The sequence below is a fragment of the Haplochromis burtoni genome, unplaced genomic scaffold (genome assembly GCF_018398535.1).
Source record: "Haplochromis burtoni strain Fernald_Lab_line unplaced genomic scaffold, NCSU_Asbu1 Contig_83, whole genome shotgun sequence".
Lineage (NCBI taxonomy): Eukaryota > Metazoa > Chordata > Actinopteri > Cichliformes > Cichlidae > Haplochromis > Haplochromis burtoni.
Window position 1 is genome coordinate 1,993,161 of NW_024582444.1, and position 19,761 is coordinate 2,012,921.

A 19,761-nucleotide genomic window follows, 5' to 3' on the forward strand; every position below is an offset into this window, starting at 1 on the left:
GTTGTAATAGCTGTAAATGCGGAATGTCCCAGCGTCGGCGTGTCCCCTAAATGCAGCACGAGAACACGTGTTGGAGCCTTCTGGAAAGCGACTCCCCTTTCGAGAGCTTCCGAACCCGAGTAGCGTGGACTCCCTACCGGCGATACTTTTTACTTGTACTTCGCTGGTTGTGCTGCGCTATGGCTGCCGTAAAAGCTCTAAACCCCAAAGCAGAGGTGGCCAGAGCTCAGGCCGCCCTGGCTGTTAACATTAGTGCCGCCCGGGGGCTGCAGGATGTGCTGAGAAGCAACCTGGGACCGAAGGGGACCATGAAAATGTGAGTGCCGCCGGAGCTCTTTGTGCAGCACGCGTGATATGCTAACTCGCTAACGTTAGCAGCAATTCACCGGTTTAGCATTGCAGCCGATAGCGGTATGTCGCCACCAAAGTCTTTGTGCCTGAAAAGTAGAAACCATCCACTCTTTATTACAGAGTACCTGTCCAAAACACACTTAAAATAAATTGAGGCCTGCCATCGCTAAACGGTTAGCGGATTTTCCCGGCACTCGTTGCCCTGCCCAGTCATCGTCATGATCCGCTCTGACAGCCATAAAGCTAACGTTAGCATGCTAGCTTCAGTCGGTTAGCAGATCATGCCAGTTTACGTTAAAGTCGTAGTACTAAGTATAACGTGTCCACAAGTTTAGCCTTAACGCTAACTAAAGATACTGATGAGCGACTGAATAACTCAGTTACAGGTAGAGATTTGTTTGGGGATTTGTAGATGATGTGAGGAAATGGATAAATAAAAGCTAACAGCCATAATCTGCGAGTTCTTCAGCAGGCAAACAATAATAGGGTGAAAGTTTGCATTATCATAATATAAGCCGCTAGTAGGTAGGGTAACCAATATTAACCCTCTTCTGTCTCTGTGGATCTGCAGGCTGGTGTCTGGTGCAGGAGACATAAAGTTGACCAAAGATGGCAACGTCCTGCTACACGAGATGGTAAGGGACACGATGAGCTGTAAAATGAGGATCTTCTGTCAGTGATGTCATATTAGTACTGTATTGCCTATTTCACAGAAAGTGACCACACCCTAAATGTTTGTATATGTCTCTTAAGCCTTTGTTCTCACAAACAATGAGTTTAACAGCAGCATGTTATCTGACTGAGCTTTAAATATCTGGATAGATGTGCTTTAGGGTTTGAAGTTGATGGCACTTTTTCCACATTTGTCACAGTGCACATTAATAATTTGACAATAATTCGTTAACCATTACAACGTACCTAAATTCTAAAAAATATATTGAACGCAGAAGTCTTTACCAGCTGACCGGGCCACACAACCTGCTATCCTCCTAATGCCATCCCAAGTACAGATTAATGGGAGGGTATCCGGTGTAAAATCTGTGCCTATTCAACTTGTAGATTTGTCTGTCCCTTTGGGAAACAAGGGAGCAACTGGAAATACCTTTTTTAGCACTTCAAAGCAAACTTAGTACCTTGTAATGCAACTGAGGATTCATAATAATTAATAATGGATCAGTAGGTTTAGCACTGCTGCCATGAATTACCCATGAATGAGGATTTTCATAAAATTTTTCCCAACCTGTTTCCCTTTCAGCAAATTCAGCACCCTACAGCATCGCTGATTGCCAAGGTTGCCACTGCACAGGATGACATCACAGGAGATGGTACCACCTCCAACGTCCTCATCATTGGTGAACTACTGAAGCAGGCTGACCTTTACATTTCAGAGGTACAAGATAGTTCACAGTGTGTGTTTGTATTTGGCATGTCAGTCTCTCTAGTGAATGAATTGTTGAGGTATCTTTTTTTTAAACCACAACTCCATTTTAATGGCTTGTTGCAGGGTCTTCATCCAAGAATCATTGCCGAGGGCTTTGAGGCAGCAAAAGAGAAATCTTTGGCTGTTCTTGAGGAAGTAAAGGTGACTCGGGAAATGGATAGAGAGACCCTCATTAACGTCGCACGCACCTCCCTCAGAACCAAGGTCCACGCAGAGCTGGCAGACCTGCTCACTGAGGTGTGACATGAGGGAATCGAGCACAAAGCAGATGTTAGATGTTTTTACCTTATAGCCAATTAGTTAGTTTACTTTGACATTTCAAAGTTGCCACAGACCTAAGGGCTTACTTATTCTTGAACCTTTATGGCAGTCTGTAGCTTGTTGTGAGTGCACTTCTCTATTCTCTAATCTTAGCTGTTGCTCATTTAGCTTGTGATCACCTTGTCTGTTTGCAGGCTGTAGTAGATGCTGTGCTCGCCATCGCTAAACCCAATGAACCCACTGACTTGTATATGGTGGAAATCATGGAGATGAAGCACAAGACCGACTGTGATACACAGTAAGTGTAAATACAGAGGTGGAGAGGGGGATAAGACAAGACTGTGCTTAACTGTGAATTCTAAATGCTGATCTGTTATTTCTTAGGCTGATCAGAGGTCTGGTGTTGGACCACGGCGCCCGGCACCCAGACATGAAGAAGAGGGTGGAGGATGCTTACATACTGACCTGCAACGTCTCTTTGGAGTACGAGAAGACCGAGGTCAACTCTGGCTTCTTCTACAAGAGCGCTGATGAGAGGGAGAAGCTCGTGGCTGCAGAAAGGAAGTTCATCGAGGACCGCGTGCAGAAGATTATCGCCTTGAAAAACAAAGTGTGTCCCAATGGGGACAAGGGCTTTGTCGTCATTAACCAGAAGGTATGCTAGAAAATGCGGAGGTTAACATAGTTCAAAGGCTAAAGTTTAAAAAAAAGAATTGTCAAACTCAGTTCAGTCTGGCTTGTACTACTAAAGATACAGGCTCGTAATTTGACTTTGTGTTTTCATATGAACACTAAGCCTTTTGAGACTGGCCCAGCCAATCTGGCTGCATGCACAGCGAACACCCAAGGATGCTATCATGGCTCCCCCTGGTTTTTGTGTCTGTGCTACAGTAACTCTGATCTGTACCTCTGCATTAGGAGAGTCTCTTCCTCCCCTACATGTATTCAGCGGATCAGGATAATCTTTACATCGCTTAGATTTACCGAACTATTTAGTGTAAACTGCAGTCTCAAGCATGTCTTCTTATTTTGTGTGTGTGTTTAGGGTATTGACCCATTCTCCCTGGACGCCCTAGCCAAAGAGGGCATTGTTGGGTTGCGGAGGGCAAAGAGGAGGAACATGGAGAGGTGAGAAAAATATTTTCAGTGTTATAAATGTTGGTGGTGTTTTATAGTTGAGATGAGCAAAACATTACATTACTTAGATAAAAGTTCATAGAAGATTTTTGAATTGTTTGATTTAACATGCTGAGATGAGCTCATGCTTTATGTTTTGAAATTGGCACAGACACACCCGTACAGGTGCTTTACACTACCAGCCGGTGTCAGTCAGTCATATATTAAGAAGCTGAATTACACTCAGTGTGTCGTTCCTGTGACAGGCTCACCCTCGCTTGCGGTGGCATCGCCATGAACTCAGTTGATGACCTCACACCTGAATGCTTGGGACATGCTGGCCTGGTTTATGAACACACACTGGTGAGACTTTTTTTTTTGGGGGGGTCTATTTTTTACCTTTCAGTCCACAAAACTGTGAAATTTAAACTTTTTAAAATTAAAATGATATTAATGCTTCAACCTTGCTTGCAGGGAGAGGAGAAGTACACGTTCATCGAGAAGTGTGGAAACCCTCGCTCAGTTACCCTGCTGGTGAAGGGACCCAACAAACACACCCTCACACAGATCAAAGATGCCGTAAGGGACGGTCTGCGGGCAGTAAAGAACGCTATTGAAGATGGTAAGAGCTGAACATTTCCTCTATGCTTATTTTACTTTTTAAAATCCTTTTACTAAAAAATTATTAACATAAACTTTTGTTGATGATGAATTTCTGCAGTTTTGTTCTGTCTGAATTAATCCTACTGGATGCTCTGCTTGACCATTAGTATGGCTTGTAAAATGCTACCTTTTTAAACAGATTAACACTTTTTTTTTAATGTCTGTGTGCAGACAAATCAGTGTTTTTAGAATTCTTTAAGCAGAAATTCATTCATGAAACAACACTCTGAAGTCCTTTAAGGCTTTTTCCAAATATTGTGTGGACAAACTGTAGATCAAAATATCCATTTTCTCTTTATGTTGATAACAAGCTGAAATTGAAGGTGGTTAATTTGTCCTTAAGGAAAACAGAACAGGTCTCATTTGCACAGCGAACACCCAGGGATGCTAGTGTGGCTCTCCCTGGTCTCACTGTCTGTGCTACAATGACTCTGATCTTATCCTCTGCATTAGGAGAGTTTAGTCTCTCCTACATGTATTCAGCTGATCAGAACAAACTCCACTAATTGTTTTAAATATTAGAGCTGTTCCCTCCCCGAGTGGGTTAATTTATATGACACATTTGTTTGCTTTCCTAAATATCTTTATTTTTCTATGTCTTCAGGTAGTGTAGTCTCCGGTGCAGGTGCCTTTGAGGTTGCTGTGGCAGACGCTCTGGTAAAACACAAGCCCAATGTGAAAGGCAGAGCCCAGCTGGGAGTCCAGGCATTTGCAGATGCTCTCCTAGTCATCCCTAAGGTAAAGAATAATTCATTTTCTCTGTCATTTTTATTAACCAAAACCTGGTTTGTTTCTTGCTGCACCGTTATTTGTCACCTTCTTATAGTTCATCCTGTATCAAAATTTACTGATGTTTTTAAAATGCCATCTTTCTGTTCTTAGGTTCTGGCCCAGAACTCTGGCTACGACCCACAGGAGACCCTGCTGAAGCTGCAGACAGAGTACAAAGAGTCTGGCCAGCTAGTTGGAGTAGACCTCAGCACAGGTGAGAACCACCGCAGCGATCAGTCAATCCTGAAGTGATTGCGTTTTAAAGTTTAGAGTAAAACTCTATAATTGTTGTATTTAGCTATGTGAAGTTATTAAACAGTAACAATTTGGCAGAATTTAAACCTTTTTTATTTTTTTATTTTAACCTTTTGCTGTGCAGGAGAACCAATGGTGGCAGGAGAAGCAGGCGTATGGGATAATTACAGTGTCAAGAAACAGCTTCTTCACTCATGGTGAGACGAAGGAATGTTTTAAATTACCCCGATGTATCGCCCACATGGGTCACTAACACGGGTCTCTGTTCACAGCACGGTGATCGCAAGCAACATCTTGTTGGTGGATGAGATCATGCGAGCTGGAATGTCTTCTCTCAAAGGTTAAAGTCACCTAAAGAAGCTGCAGCTGTTATACTCACAGGGATAGTTGTTTACCTAAAGGTTCAGTCAACGTGTTCCCGCTGTAGGCACTCTGAAGCACCCCCAGTCTGATGGACAGCCCGCTGTAAACATCCACGGCATCCATCGCAGCGCCTGTCAGACATCATTGTCATGCTAGTCATGAGGTTCTTTTTGTTTTCCATGGATTTGTCATCGCCTCCCTCTAAAATGATTGGTTTATTTATGAGATTTTGTTAAAAGCACTGACCTCTGCCTCAGTTTTGTTTCTACCCATTAAAGGTTTTCCTGGCTCCGTAAAAATGTGGTTCTTTGTCGTTGAAGAATTAATCAGTCAAACATATAAAAGTTAACATCTGTGTTTTTTCTGCTCTGAGTCCATGAATGCTTTGGAAGCTCATCAGGAAAAATGTGATCTGTAATGCACAACCAGTGTTGGACCGGAGCATAAGAAATTAAGCAGGTCATCAGTCTCCATCTCCTCTTATCTCTCCCCTTAGCATCCTTCCTGTCACACTGATCCTCTGCATGTGTCCTTTGTGTGCTTCCTCTTGCACTTTTCTACTGTTGTAAATAAGCTCTAGTTTCTAAAGAGTTTTCACGACACACCAAATCAAAACGCAAACACTTCTGAACTTTCTGTATTCACCTGCCTTTTGACATCAAAATGAAGGCTTCACAATAAATGCATCCCAGCAAAAGACCCCAATGAGTAAAACGTCATTGCTCACAAACATTGGGAGATCCCTGAGTTCTTGTAACGTTAAAAAAAGTCTATATAATTAAGACATTTTAATTAAAAAGTAAATATGCTTAATAAAGCAGCAGTTCTCAAATTCACATAAAAAAAATAGCAAATATCAGATATGTTAGTGGTTCAGTATAACAGAAGTCAAGTGGACAGTGCAGCGCATTAAAAGTGGTGTAATGTGTACTTGGGGTGTTGGGCTGAAATAGCCTATTAACACCAGAGAGCAGATGTACTTGAGAATTGAGAAAGGGTTACACAGATGTGCTGCATGGGAGTAAAACATAACCTGTAACTGTAATTGAGAAGCTGAATCAGTCAGATAGGGTTGAGTACGATTTATATTACACCAGCGCAGAGCATTGGTGTTTACGTCTTACTCGAAATATTTTCCAATGTAATACTCTTCCTGTTATTATTGTTATTATTATTGTTATTGTTATTATTATTATTATTATTATTATTATTAACAATATTAATATTATTCTCAATATTATTAAACTACAAAGCTTTGAGAAAGAGGAAGTATCGCGTGAATTTGAAAAACCGGACGGAACCAATTTTGAGGTGCAACGGTGAAATCTGTCCGATAGAAACGACTAAAAAATGAAATTGAACTTTGAGAAGTTCTCCATTTGAACGTGGTTAAATGTTTAACGTGTATATTTATGTTTAGACGTGGTTTCAAACCAGTTTTAGCAAAGACGATGGTATTCTGGATGTTTGCTGTGTTTTTACTGACAGGGGCCGGTAAGAGGACTCTTTCTTTCATTTCTGAATTTAACAAAAACATTAACACTTAAATAAATACCCATCGAGGCATGTTTGTTCCTGGCAGCCGCGGAGGAAATGGTGAACATCCCGGGAGGAAAGATGTCAATGGGAACCAGTGCACCCGATGGGAGAGACGGAGAGTCTCCCACCAAGGAGGTCGAGCTTCAGCCTTTTGAAATAGACAGACACCCCGTCACAAACGCCGATTTCAGGTAAATAAGATCTACATTGAAATGAATTAAGGCAGAACTAATGCACTGAAGTCGGTGACTTGTTCATTTATTTGCCACAGAGACTTTGTGAGAGCCCAGAAGTACAAAACTGAAGCCGAGACGTTTGGCTGGAGTTTCGTGTTTCAGGACTTCGTGTCAGAAGAGCTGAAGAGCAAAGTCACTCAGAGAATTGAGGTGCCGAGTTATTTTTCTCTGAAAGCTAGATTAATGACCTTATTTCACAATTTTAAGCATACATCTCAGATATGAAGATTTGCTGTTTTTATATGTCTAACGTTAGTGTTGTTCATAATAATTAATGAAACAATTTGTAGGCATCTCAGCATTTAAAGAGATTCTCCACAATAAATAAAATATATAATGTAGAGCTTCTTACTGTTGTAAACAACATTTCCTCATCTTTTCCATCAGTCTGCTCCGTGGTGGCTGCCTATAGAGCGTGTGTTTTGGAGACAGGTGAGTTGCACATTGTGAGTTTGTTCCTATGTTTTTGACAGTTTTTGTTTACACTCACTTATTACATTTTATTAGGTAAGCCATGCGAGTACTGAGTCAGACCCCTATTACTCAAGCACTGCTGAATTCTTTGTGGCACAGATACAAGAAGGTGCTGGAAACATTCCTAGATACTTCGGTCCATGTTGACAGGACAGCATCACACAACTGCTGCAGATCATCAGCTGCACATCCACAATGCAACTCTTCTGTTGCGTCCACATCCCAAATGTGCTTTATCGTAAATCGACACTTATCAAACCAAACCGCATTTTTCCAGTCTTCTGTTGTCTAACTTTTGCTTTGTTGAGTCCGACCAAATTGTAGTCTCAGTTTCAGTATTCAGAGGTGTTTTTCTTTACACATTTTTTGTAACGAGTGGTTGGTAGAATTATTGTTGCCTACTTTTTTGCCACGCACGTTGACCCTCTACTGTTCAGCCTTCAGGGCCTGGTTCGGGGATTCGAGATCGTCTGGACTTTCCAGTGGTTCAGGTGAGCTGGAATGACGCCCAGGCCTTCTGCAGCTGGAAAAGCAAGAGACTGCCCACGGAGGAGGAGTGGGAGTGGGCTGCACGTGGGGGGCTGCAAGGTATAATGTTTACTGCTATTATAGTCGAGTTTTTGACTTTCACTTCCAGCTGACAACATTTAAGTCACACACAGTGATGTTTCTGCTCAGCAGCTCCTTTGTTATTGTCTTGACAGAGGAACCCAAAACTGCTTTTGTGTTTCAGATTCAGTCAAGTCTTTGTGAAAAATCAGGAAACTAGTTTGAATAATGGACTTTTTCACAAAACTGAAATATAATTTTATTGTTCATCTAATCTCTTTCCTGGCTGTTATGCTGCAGGTCGGACCTACCCATGGGGAAACAAGTTCCAGGCCAACAGAACCAACCTGTGGCAGGTCAGCATGTTGCAGTCATGGTTAGGTCATCATTAGGTCATTAGTATTGTTCTCATGGGAGGCTCTGATTAGGTTTTCACTAATGCTTCTTTAGCCACTGACATTGTGTTTTTGTCTTTGTTATTAAGTAAATATATATTGTATATCTATGAATACAGAAAAAACCCTCTGTGTTTATGTAAAACAATGTTTTACACTCGCATGTTTTGTTACTGAGGAACAAAACATGCGACTATATTTTAAATTTGTATGGATCCAGAGTTGGGGAGATTAATCTTTGTTGCTAAGACAAGACCAGTGTTGGTCAAGCTTCTTGAAAATAGTAATTAGTTACTAATTACTGATTACTTCTCCAAGAAAGTAATCCCGTTAACTTTACTGATTACTTCTTTTCAAAAGTAGTTGGTTACTTTATTACTTAAGTTACTTTAAAAAACATGATACACAACTTGAATATGTTATAAATACGTTATAAAGCTGTATAGGATCCGGGGGCTTCTCTGTGAATTCAACATTCCTGTGGCAGCTTGCCAGGTGCTTGCTCAGATTTAAAGTTAAAGTTTTTGCTGTAGAAAGACGTTTTCTTCCCACGCAGAGTGTACTGTGGACGCCACATGGTCGTACTCAGTACTCAGCCGCAGTCCACGTTATCTGTTGTTGATCGACACATGTCTGTTGCTGCCACGGACGTCGCACGCTCGTACGTCATTGTCATAAGACACTCACAAACAAAATAATGGTTTAGTAACGCAGTAATGTAGCCTGCTTACGGGTAAGTAGCAGTAATCTAATTACTTTTTTGCAATAGTAATCCCTTTACTCATTACTTGAAAAAAGTAATCAGATTACGCTTTACTGCCCATCTGTGACTAAGACTCATGTAATTCTTCACTTACTGTATTGTGAGTCTGGACAAACATGGATTTAAAGTGTAATATGGTATTGTGGTAATTCTAGCTTTCGTGTATTTTAGGGATCTTTCCCAGATGGAGACACTGCAGAGGATGGATACCACGGCATCTCTCCTGTTACAGCGTACCCTCCCCAGAATAGCTATGGTAATCTTGTTTTAACAAACATCTTATCGGCATGATGAAAGAGCTGATTGGTAGCTAAGATGTTTAAGAGGAATATTAACTGTGCATTAAGACTTTACATTTGTGTTTTGAGCTTTTGGAAACATTTCATTTTTCTTCTCACATTTTGTGTTGTGAACATTAACACATAATGACAAATCTTCCTCCAGGACTGTATGACATGATGGGAAATACATGGGAGTGGACATCCACACGCTTTTCAGCAGCGAGGCCGATGTACGTGCTGCGCGGTGCCTCCTGGATCGACACATTGGACGGTTCAGCTAATCACAAGGCTCGAATCACAACCAGGTGAGTTTCTGAGGTAAAAAAACCAAAACAAAAGATAACGTATGTTCAGACCCACCGATTTAATCTTGAGTAATGCTTACAACTGTGCATCCTGCAGGATGGGCAACACTCCCGACTCTGCTTCTGACAACCTTGGATTCAGATGTGCTGCCAGTGATGGACAGAAGGGCAGGAAGAAAAAAGAAAAAGCAGAACTATAGCCTCAGAGGACAGCAGTGTGGATTTGAGCCAGCAGTGAACAGCCTTTAATAATAAATGTGATGACTTTAAAGTTTACAACAAGATGGAAGCAAAGGACTAAATAAAAATGAGGAAGAAATTCACATTAAACGTGAAGCTAACTATATTTCTCCTGTGGAGAATTTCATAAAGAATAAAGGAAATCTACCATTATGAAACATTTAATAAAAAATACTTTTTAAAATGATGAAAAAAATAATTTATTACTATTTTCCAAGAACTTTCTGTTTACCTGTAACAGTAACATCATGCCAGATGCTAAATGATTACACCATGCATTTGCTACTTCGCCTTTAGAGGTCGCCACAGGAGATAAATCTGCCTCCATCTCACCCTATCCCTCACATCTCTCTAAATCTATGAATCTCCCGTCTGGTCTTCCTCTTTTCTTCCTGCCTGGCACCTCCATCTTCAACATTCTTTGTCCAATATATCCACTATTCCTCTTCTGTAAATGTCCAAGCTTGTTATCCTTGCCTCTCAAACCTTTGGCTCCCAAGACACTCAACCTGAGCTCTGATGTACACATTTCTAATCTTGTCAATTCTGGACACTTCCAACATCAATCTAAAATTCTTCAGCTCTCTCAAAACTACTTCCTTCTTTCTAGGGTGGACTGTTGAAATTCCTCGTTTTGCAACCTTGCAGTGTGAGTACTGCGAGATCATGTTTCTCCCCCGTTAGCTTCTCTTCAGTGGATCCCTGTGAATTCCTGAATTTATCCCACATTTATTCTCAAAAGACCTCATTGTACTATATAATCCCCACGGAGCACTGCTGTTTGTGCTCCCTCTGTGCCCCTCTTTTCTCTTTCTCCTCACTGGTCACAGCACATGGCTGCCCATCCTGGAGCCGTTTTCTGCTGCATAGTGCAGGCTTAACTAAAGAGACTTGCTTACATGCCTCTGAACATATCCAGTGAAATGAACAAGTGGGGCACTCTTTGCCAGCATTGGTAGTCTTCCTTCCATGTGGTGGGATGTGTCTTTTGTTGAGCGTTTCTATGTGACTGGGTAGTAAATTGGTCCGTTTGTTCAGTCTAGGCTTCTCTAATCCTGTCCTTGGCTTTCTGTTTACTTTCCCATAGTGAGGGTCTGACTGATTGGGCTCATTCTGCTAAACAGACCAGAAATGTTTTGAAAAACTCCACTTTGGTTAAATACAGTAACAGTATAAAGCCAAGACCTCTGACTTTGTGATGAAGTGTCTTAGCCCTGACCAAAGAATCAGTTTGAGTCCTGGTTATTCTAATAATCTAATGATATAAAATTGACAAACTGTTATCAAACAGCTTGTGCAGAGGTTGTTTTAAGCTGCATTTCTTGAGGAGGAGAGCAAAGTTAGAGGCAGATGTTAGGATGTCTTGTTACCAAATTCTGAATGACTTTGCAGAAAGGTTTTTTTTTTTTTTTTTTTTAAATCTTCCTGGTTAAGAACAGGCTAAATGTCTGTATTAATACCAAAGACCTGGGAGGTCCTTGATTCATTCAGTTGAGGAAAAACAAAAGGTGCTGTACAGTCTGGTATTTGTGCTCCACAAGGCTCCACCGCCTTTATTGAACCTTACCAAAACAGTGAGAATAACTCCAAAATACAGAACAGAGTTAAATGTGTTTCTTTGCTTACTGACTTTCTTTCTGATTGGAACATAATTACACAAGACAAAAATTAAACGCGCAACACTGCTGACATTTTAAAATTGTTTCACTGGAAATACAACAGGGACCGCCCTGCAAATGAATGCATATGAATAGCCTCACATTGTCACAGACCACCTCCACAGGTATTGTCTGACGATGCAGCTTCTTGGAATGCGTTATAATGTGAAGCAATTGTGCACAAATATTTCTGGAGCATGGTGAAGTTTTATTGAATATTTTTGCTTTGATATCAGAACGCAAAGTCATGGGATTATTTCAAATACATAATATTAAAAAAATAGAATTGAAAAATCTAAATCTGACATATGTATCAGGGCTCAGGAGGACTTCATTAATAAACGTGGTGACAAAACTTGTTACATCAGTTACAAACAGCAGAAAGCATTCAAAACTTAGTAAATAGCTCTAATTTTCTAAAGCTCAATGAGGATAAAACTGAAATCCTCCTTATTGGCACCAAATCCAACCTTTTGAAGTTGAACCATTTCTCACTCACTATTGATAACTCCACAGTTTTCCCTTCTCCTCAGGTTAAGAGCCTTGGTGTCATCCTAGACAGTTCACTTTCCTATAAATCTCACATCTATAATCTCACCCGTTCTGCCTATTGCCATCTGCCCAACATAAACAGATTACGTCCTTCTCTTTCCACCCAGTTTGCGTCCATTCTTGTCCACAGTCTCGTTACATCCCGTATTGACTACTGCAATTCTCATTTGCATGGTCTCCCCCATAAATCCCTCCATAAGCTTCAACTGGTTCAGGACTCTGCTGCTCGCGTTATCACCAGAACCCCCTCCTACCAACACATCACCCCTTTTCTTCAGGAACTTCACAGGCTCCCAGTAAAATTCCGGATAATATTCAAACTTCTTCTGCTCACCTTCAAGGCCATTCATAACCTTGCACCTCCTTACCTGTCTGACCTGTTAAGCACTATCTCTTCTGCCCACTCACTTCAATCTTCTTCTTCTATCCAGCTCGCTGTGCCCTCTTTCCGCCTCAGCACCATGGGAAGCAGAGCTTTTAGCTGCTCTGCTCCCAGGCTGTGGAACTCTTTACCCCCAGTTTAAATCTCAACTCAAAACCCATCTGCTCAAATGTGCATTTTCACTGTGAACCCACTGTTTGTTCATTTTATCTTGTGTCTTGAAAGGCAACTTCATAATTAAACTTTATTATTATTATTATTATTATTATTGAATAATAATAATCTGTTCTTAATTCTTTACTCTTTTTGTTTCTGTTTGTGAGAATTAAGCCACATAAAGAGTTAATTAGAAAGCTTTAAATGTGCTGAGGTGCTTTTGATCTGGAGATCAAAAATGCTAAGCTAAGATAACCAATAGCTAGCTGCAACAGGCTCATAGACGGGAGTATATGCAGATGGCCTTACAGCTTCTACAGGAAGCAAGTGGATAAGTAGCAGCCAGGTGCTGCTTATCAGATTTACTCGATTAACTAAGTAGGTGTGTGTTAGCTTAATGCTACAATCTTCTTAGGAGTAGATTTCCTAGCAAATTGACCACAAGGTCAGACAATGCAATACTCCGAGATGATACGCAAAAGCAAAGTGCTCTCATCTCAGACTCTACAGGCCTCAGTTAGCATGTTAAATGTTAAGTCCAAGACAGTACAATAAGAAAAATACTGAGCATACATGGCCTGTTTGGAAGGGTTTCCAACCAAATAGAAGATGGGAACACAGCTTAGGTTTGCATTGTTGCATATGAACAAAAGGAAAAATGTCCTTTGAACAGACAAGGTGAAACTGGAGATATGTGACGTAATGGACAAACGCAGCACATTAGCAGAAACATCTAGTAAAAGCTGTCAAGCACAGTGGAGGAGGGGTGATGGTTTGGGCTTGTTTTGCAGCCACAGGCCTAGTCCTCTATATACCAAAGATTCAAATGTGAAGCCGTCCATCCAACAGCTCAAGCTAGGTTGTATGGTCATGCAATAGGACATTGATCCCAAACACAGCAACAAATCTACACCAGAATGACTGAAAAAGAAAGGAGGAAATGTTGAAGCACATGATTGAAATGCTGTGCATAATGAAATGCCCACAAACCTCAATGAACTGAAACAACATTAGTAAAAAAGTGAGCCAAAATTCCTCCACATCGTTCTACAGGATTGTATATAATAGGGTGTATTTAGTTTCTAGCGTGACTGAATGCAGTCCTGTGAAAACTTTCTGTGTCACATATATCTGATTAAAACTCTGAGCCATAAATAAAGTTAAACAATTTCTAACATTTGTTCAGATAGGTATGTGCCTCAGTCTGTCATTCTACTGACTTTGATTAGCCACAATAAAGTAGTTGTATACTGCAAAAAAAGAAAAAAGGTAATTAAGGCAAATTACAAGATTAATTGTGGCACTGATGGGTAAAAAAGCAGAAGCACCTCAAAACAGTGAAATAGAGATGTCTGATTCCATATTTAAGAGAATTTATTTTAAAAAAAAGTGGGCCTATCTGGCTGAATATTTAATTTAGAGGCGACCTACTTCTTGCTCAAAACAGCCTTGGCTTAGTGGGAAAAACACAATCAAGAACCACTTCCTTGCTGCATCTTGGTGAATCGCATAACCATGTGAACTGTAATGGAAACAGCTTTTTTTAAATGCACATAACTGATGATGATCATTTTTTTCCTTCAGTCACTTACTGATTCATCTTTGCACAGGCATGTGGGAGGTTTGTCACAGAATCCGTTTGACCTCAGATATCAGGAATGACTCTAACTGGTGTTTTCCCCAAAGTCTTTCAGTACCAAAAATAAATCAGGGACTTATCTGAAGTGTGATTTTTCACAAACATTCACTTCCGCTGATGCTGTTGTGTAATTTATTTTCACCTCTGTTTACTGGCCTACTCCTAGTAGCTATGTTCTATGTATGTGTGACTTTCTTGATAAAGGAAGAGTTTAAATACAGTTTCATGCGTCAGGTTTGAATAACTAGATTGTATCAGAAGCCCTCCTCCCATTTGTCTCCCTGCTGCTGTGGTATGTTTGCACGTCATGTTTTTGTAGCGGCAGAAAAATGAGGAAGAAAGCTCAGACGGGCCACTTGAAGCCACAGCCTCCGCTGACATCACATCGTGTCATATCATGCCCCAGTGAAGACGCACACAGTTCAGGTAAAACAAGTTTAATGACATTCTATTTGTCATCCTCACTCCACTTTGTTTTATGGACTTCCTCTTGCTTTCCTGAGTTTGTTTTTACCTGGCGCTGTCTGCAGATGGTTTAACTGAGCCCACTTCTGCCTGTGACTTCCACAGAGCCGGCCATGGATTTCAGTCAGCCTTTTTCAGTCCTCAATGAGAAGCTGAGACCTCGAGTCACCACCAGCGAGCAACTCTACTCCTCTCTGAACAGGTTGGAGGACAGACAGCTGGGCTCGCTCAGGAACAAATATACTTATTACCGAGCAATGGTTTTGCCAAGAGAACCTGAACCAAATGCCACAACAAAGACAGACGATCCAGAAGAGTCTGTAGACGAGACAGAGAAAGATTACTCTAAAGGAAACACTGCCAGTCTGCTGGCTGGTAAAAACACATGCCTCATTAACGAATTGAATTTGAACGATATCAGCGAAGATGAGCTGGGTGACGACGAAAGCACCTCACAGTCTGACGAGAAAGACAGCGTGGGTGAGGTGGCCTCAGAGGAAGCAAGGGACTCTGAAGGGTCAGGATCCAATGAAAACACAAACTCTTTCCAGAGGAACTACCTAGACGGGACCCTACCAGACCTGCTAAACAGTGGCAAGCCGCTCAGAAGACGTAGAACACTGGGACACTACTCAGACACGGTAACGCCAAGATAGTCTTTTTAATATTCACGTGTGTAAAAACCACAAATATTTTAAAGCACCAGCGCTTGAACTGAGATCTGTTTGAAGAGGATTGTCAAACATGAAACCTGTAAAACAGGGAGGAGGCTGATTGAACTGTTGCTTAGCAGTGTATCAAAGGGTACAAACACACAAAGCGCACAGAGTCCTGCCATGCAAACATAATGAAGTAGAATAAAAACACGTTTGATGCTCTGCTGTCAGAGTGCAGTAAACCTCAGTTTCCAGTGACAATGAATGATTTTGGACACATGTTAACAGCACTTATTAGTCCTATATCTCTGATATCTGTGTGTACGCACACTTCCAGGATTGCATTCATGTGTGAAGACGTGAACGTCATCAAACAGTTTAGTGTTGGATGACCTCTCAACTAGTATGACTGGATTTTTTATCTGTTGTTTCACTCGAGATTGTAGATTAGCAGTTTTTGTTCAGATTGTGTAAAAAATGTCATGAAGTAGGAGCTTTTGAGTGCAGGCTTTGATTTACTTTCACAGCAAGAGAAACTAAACATTTTCTGATGGGATATTAAATTATGGTGTTTGTAGCTTAAAGAAGTACGGCGAGAAGTGGAGCTGTCCCGCAGACGAAGTATCAAGCTGAAGGCCCAGGTGGACAAACTGCAGGAAAACAGAGAAGGAGAGGGCTGGAGTCAACACAAAGATCGGGTACAGTTTACCACAACACAGTACTGTGGTATACATCCGCAGAGTTCTGGAGGTTTAAAAAAAAATTCCTTTCCGTTGATCTTTATTCCAGGTCACAGAGGAAGTTTTGTCTATTCTGAGGCTGCTGCACCCGCTGACAGAGCCAGAGTCCAGCCAGATCGAGCCGTCCAATGGGGAAAACCGCCTGGACGCCGCTCTGGGCCAGCTGCAGAACGTGGCCCGCAAACTGGCAATCAGCCACACCAAACAGGTCAGAGTAAATAAAGCTCGTCAGCACTTCTATTTCTCTGACGTCTTTGTTTGAGCTGGTTTCAGTGGACACGTTACTCAGACGAGTGTTTTAATGCTAGCAGAAGGTCAAAGGTGACAAATGATTGAAATGGAAATTTTAGTTTCAGTGAGCAAAATTATTAGTTGATCCCTCGCTGAATTCGTTAGTCAAATCAATTTATAACGTTTATGTAATGTGTGTTTTTTGGGATGCTTCTCTGTCTTTCACCATTAAAATGTAATTACTATAAAAATTAGTGATTGCTCATTTCTTTGCACGTGAGCAAACTAAAAAATTCAGCAAGATATCAAATATTTATTTGCTCCATTGTATAACCTTAAACATTAGTGATTATATAGTCTTTAGACCACTGGGCACTCCTGGTATTAACGTGACTTCAAAAGAAGCATTAATACATTTTTGTAGTGCTTTTGTTAGTTTTTGGCTAACAATGGGCCTTTTGGGGAGTCAGTAAACAGGAAATTATAGAGTAAAGGCAAAATTGTGTATTATACTTAAGAAAATGGGCCACAGTAAATAAAACAAACATCCTAACACGAGTAATTTTTCTTTGACTCTGGCTAACACCACAAAAATCCTCTAAGCATTAGCCCCGAGGCTTGTACACAGATACTAACGCTCACGCTGAGGGCATCTCTGTCTCCTCCTGATGAAACATCGTCATTGTTTGCCTCAGAAAAAAACATCATTAATTCCTCCACCCATGTGCTAAGCTCAGGTATGCAGTCGAACAAGTTTACAAGTAACACCATCAGCAAGTCTTTCTGGAGTTTGCTTTGTGAGATGTTTACAGAAACTTTCTAGGTGTGGAACTAAGGTAGAGGCCAGATTTCAGCTGATAAGAGAGACTAAAGTTAGTGAGATTAAATGTGGAAAATGTTAGGTAATGGAAAGAAAGATAACGCTGCCATGTTTGCCTGTTTGTCCATCCAGGAGTCCAAACCTGGAGGAAAGGTGGCAGAAGACAGTGCAATTCTCCAGCAGGCGCTGCGGGACAGAGATGAGGCCATAGAAAAGTGAGCACATACACAGTCACACTCCTCTAAAGAGCAAAATAATCGAAATGTAAGAGGGGGGAAAAAAGAGGGAAGCTGACTGTACTGCATCTATTTTTGTGGAGTGTGTCATTCTTTCTGTTCCTCTGTGCAGGAAAAAGGCGATGGAGGCCGAGCTGCTGCGGAGTAAGACGGAGATGATGACGCTGAACAACCACCTGCTGGAAGCTGCACAGAAACGTCTGGAACTGTCGCTGGAGCTCGAGGCCTGGAAGGTAAACCTGAGATGAGTTTAATGTTTAACAGAGACAACACAAGGGTGTGCTTCTCTGGGCAAACACTCAACCGAGATCTATAATCTGAGCACACTGGGCTTTACTGAGGAAAAGAGAGCTGGTGGGAAGGTGTAAACATAAGACACTCAAAGGAGTGGGGGAAAGTAGGACACACGCACGCACACATACTTTCACAACCTGGTTTCGTGTTCAGCCAATAAAAACACACACCAGACTGCAATTAAAACTCTCTTGTATTGAATTCAGCACGCCATCACGTGCAGGCGTTAATGCCAGCGGCTGTTCTGGCACTTTGGCTTATGGCCCACATCTTCATCTTCCGAGCACCTGACTGCTGCAGCGTTAAACTGAAACTACACGGCATGCTCTTTAATGTTGAGAGCAGCAGCATCTGTTTCAGGTGTACCTGAAACCTCAAGTCATTTCACGTAAACTGCATGAAAGATGGAAGACTTATGTTTGCACAGTTTAGAAGAAAAAGTGTGGTTTTAATGCATCACACATCTGTGAGTAATTGAAACAAAACATCAAAACCTTACTGTCACTGTCAGTGTTCATCTCACTCCGATGCATCTCAAGATAGGATGTGAATCTCATTTAAGTGTGTTTCTGGCTTTCTGTAAAATATCAAAAGCCTACCCATTCATTATATCTTAGATTTCTTTGTGTTTAGACCTTCGTTAGCGCCATTTTCCTAGAATTTCTTAATTGTTGGCTTTTATTTGTGTAGTTTTAGTGATCCTTTTATCTGTATGTCTTTATGCAGTCTGCTAAGTCACACAGTGGGACTCCACTGTTTATTTTGGGTTAATCCTAAGGACCATACAGTAAATGTTTTTAATGTTACAACCTTTTTACAAGATAAAGATGAACGTGGAATCAACGCTGGTATAAAAATACTGTCATCCCTTAAAGCCTTTATGCACTGAACGAGCTGTTTAAAAACAACAACACACACACCGAACACGTTGCGATTTTGTGAAAAATTCGTCCTCAAAAGATGCACTTTGAAAAAACAGAGGTCAACATCAGGCAATGTGGAGCTGGTCTTGATGTTTCTAAACAAGAAAAGGAAGAGCTGTGGTGCTGAAATTGGATCGCGGCTGCTTTCGTACATATTTCAGGATGTCAGTGTGGCAGTTTGAGCTTTGTTGGCAGAGTTGGGATCAAATAATTTCAGGGAGCTCATTTACTTGGAGCTGTCTAGCTGTGTGTCTGAGGTAAAATACTCTATATAATCTATATTCCTTATTGGTGCGCGTTTTGAGGTGCACTCGTAGCCAAATCCAATGGTCTGATTGGTCAGATCTGTTTCATCCCTGTGGGAAAAACAATTGGAAAATTTAAGTTTATGACAAAAATAAAAAAAAATGCTGTAAGAGAAGTGTCCAAAAAATATTTTTACACACAAATTTTGCACATTCGCTGTTTAAGGAGAGATTATTGGGAAGAACTCAACATGATGTTTGGTGATTAGACTTTGATGACCCCTCATAAGTATAGTGGTATCTGTGTTTTAAAAAAAATGAAATAAAGTTTGAATGATAGAATGACACGAGCAGCTCGGAGAAAGATAAATGATTGGACTAGAGCGATGATGTCAGCATTGAGTTTTACAGTGTGGGAAAGAGGAAATATTGTAAAGCGTAGACTTGTAGCCAAAAACCCAGGAAAGCAGGCAGACGAGTGATTATAGACCTGTCTTGTTGAACTTACGCATCACAGTAGAAGACATTTCTGCTGAATGTTGTCCCTCAAGTGACTCGTGACTTAACTTGTTACACCTGAAATCCTACTTGGAGTCGACCTTGAAGCTCTGAGGTGTTTCTGTCATAGTTCTGGCCTGCTTATGCAACAAAATGACTGGGTTTGCATCAGAAGTTAGTGAGGGTGGTCTCTGCTTATGCAGCCACCCTTAAAACCCCCCCGAAATATTCAAATGGTCCTCAAATCACATCTTTATATATAT

At 41.1% G+C, this 19,761-nt stretch overlaps 3 protein-coding genes and 2 non-coding genes across 5 annotated transcripts in view; all 5 read left to right on the top strand.

Annotated features, from left to right (window-relative positions):
* Positions 1 to 73: 73 nt before the first annotated feature.
* On the top strand, positions 74 to 5,520 carry cct6a (chaperonin containing TCP1, subunit 6A (zeta 1)). The gene is made up of 13 exons (XM_005926289.3): positions 74 to 316; positions 923 to 986; positions 1,607 to 1,741; positions 1,856 to 2,029; positions 2,248 to 2,351; positions 2,438 to 2,708; positions 3,099 to 3,181; positions 3,436 to 3,532; positions 3,644 to 3,791; positions 4,437 to 4,570; positions 4,715 to 4,817; positions 4,983 to 5,055; positions 5,131 to 5,520. The coding sequence occupies exons 1-13, from the start codon at positions 180 to 182 to the stop codon at positions 5,201 to 5,203; spliced, it is 1,596 nt and encodes a 531-aa protein (XP_005926351.2). The 5' UTR covers positions 74 to 179; the 3' UTR covers positions 5,204 to 5,520.
* Positions 2,882 to 3,017, top strand: LOC121814789. The gene has a single exon (XR_006054569.1). It is a non-coding gene; the product is annotated as a small nucleolar RNA SNORA22 (small nucleolar RNA).
* On the top strand, positions 4,196 to 4,330 carry LOC121814790. Its single transcript, XR_006054570.1, has one exon. It is a non-coding gene; the product is annotated as a small nucleolar RNA SNORA22 (small nucleolar RNA).
* Positions 5,521 to 6,493: 973 nt separating the features above from the next.
* Positions 6,494 to 11,346, top strand: sumf2 (sulfatase modifying factor 2). The gene is made up of 9 exons (XM_005926288.3): positions 6,494 to 6,715; positions 6,804 to 6,951; positions 7,032 to 7,146; positions 7,384 to 7,428; positions 7,908 to 8,058; positions 8,320 to 8,375; positions 9,349 to 9,433; positions 9,622 to 9,763; positions 9,861 to 11,346. Exons 1-9 carry the CDS (start codon positions 6,634 to 6,636, stop codon positions 9,961 to 9,963), a joined length of 927 nt encoding a protein of 308 aa, XP_005926350.1. The 5' UTR covers positions 6,494 to 6,633; the 3' UTR covers positions 9,964 to 11,346.
* Positions 11,347 to 14,704: 3,358 nt separating this feature from the next.
* Positions 14,705 to 19,761, top strand: part of bicdl2l (bicaudal-D-related protein 2-like) — a 6,811-nt gene continuing 1,754 nt past the window's right edge. Inside the window, exons 1-6 of the mRNA XM_005926287.3 lie at positions 14,705 to 14,816; positions 14,961 to 15,496; positions 16,090 to 16,209; positions 16,301 to 16,459; positions 17,435 to 17,517; positions 17,651 to 17,771. Coding sequence (XP_005926349.1) covers positions 14,720 to 14,816; positions 14,961 to 15,496; positions 16,090 to 16,209; positions 16,301 to 16,459; positions 17,435 to 17,517; positions 17,651 to 17,771 — 1,116 coding nt within the window. The 5' untranslated portion in view covers positions 14,705 to 14,719. The remainder of the gene's footprint in view (positions 14,817 to 14,960; positions 15,497 to 16,089; positions 16,210 to 16,300; positions 16,460 to 17,434; positions 17,518 to 17,650; positions 17,772 to 19,761) is intronic.

Excerpts from the sequence above, each read along its gene's own strand:
- sumf2 (XM_005926288.3), top strand. The coding sequence starts at position 6,634 with ATGTTTAGACGTGGTTTCAAACCAGTTTTAGCAAAGACGATGGTATTC. Across the intron at positions 6,952-7,031 it reads GTCACAAACGCCGATTTCAG|AGACTTTGTGAGAGCCCAGA; the intron begins GTAAATAAGATC and ends TATTTGCCACAG. Across the intron at positions 7,147-7,383 it reads AAGTCACTCAGAGAATTGAG|TCTGCTCCGTGGTGGCTGCC; the intron begins GTGCCGAGTTAT and ends CTTTTCCATCAG.
- cct6a (XM_005926289.3), top strand. The coding sequence starts at position 180 with ATGGCTGCCGTAAAAGCTCTAAACCCCAAAGCAGAGGTGGCCAGAGCT. Across the intron at positions 317-922 it reads CCGAAGGGGACCATGAAAAT|GCTGGTGTCTGGTGCAGGAG; the intron begins GTGAGTGCCGCC and ends GTGGATCTGCAG. Across the intron at positions 4,571-4,714 it reads CTCTCCTAGTCATCCCTAAG|GTTCTGGCCCAGAACTCTGG; the intron begins GTAAAGAATAAT and ends TTCTGTTCTTAG.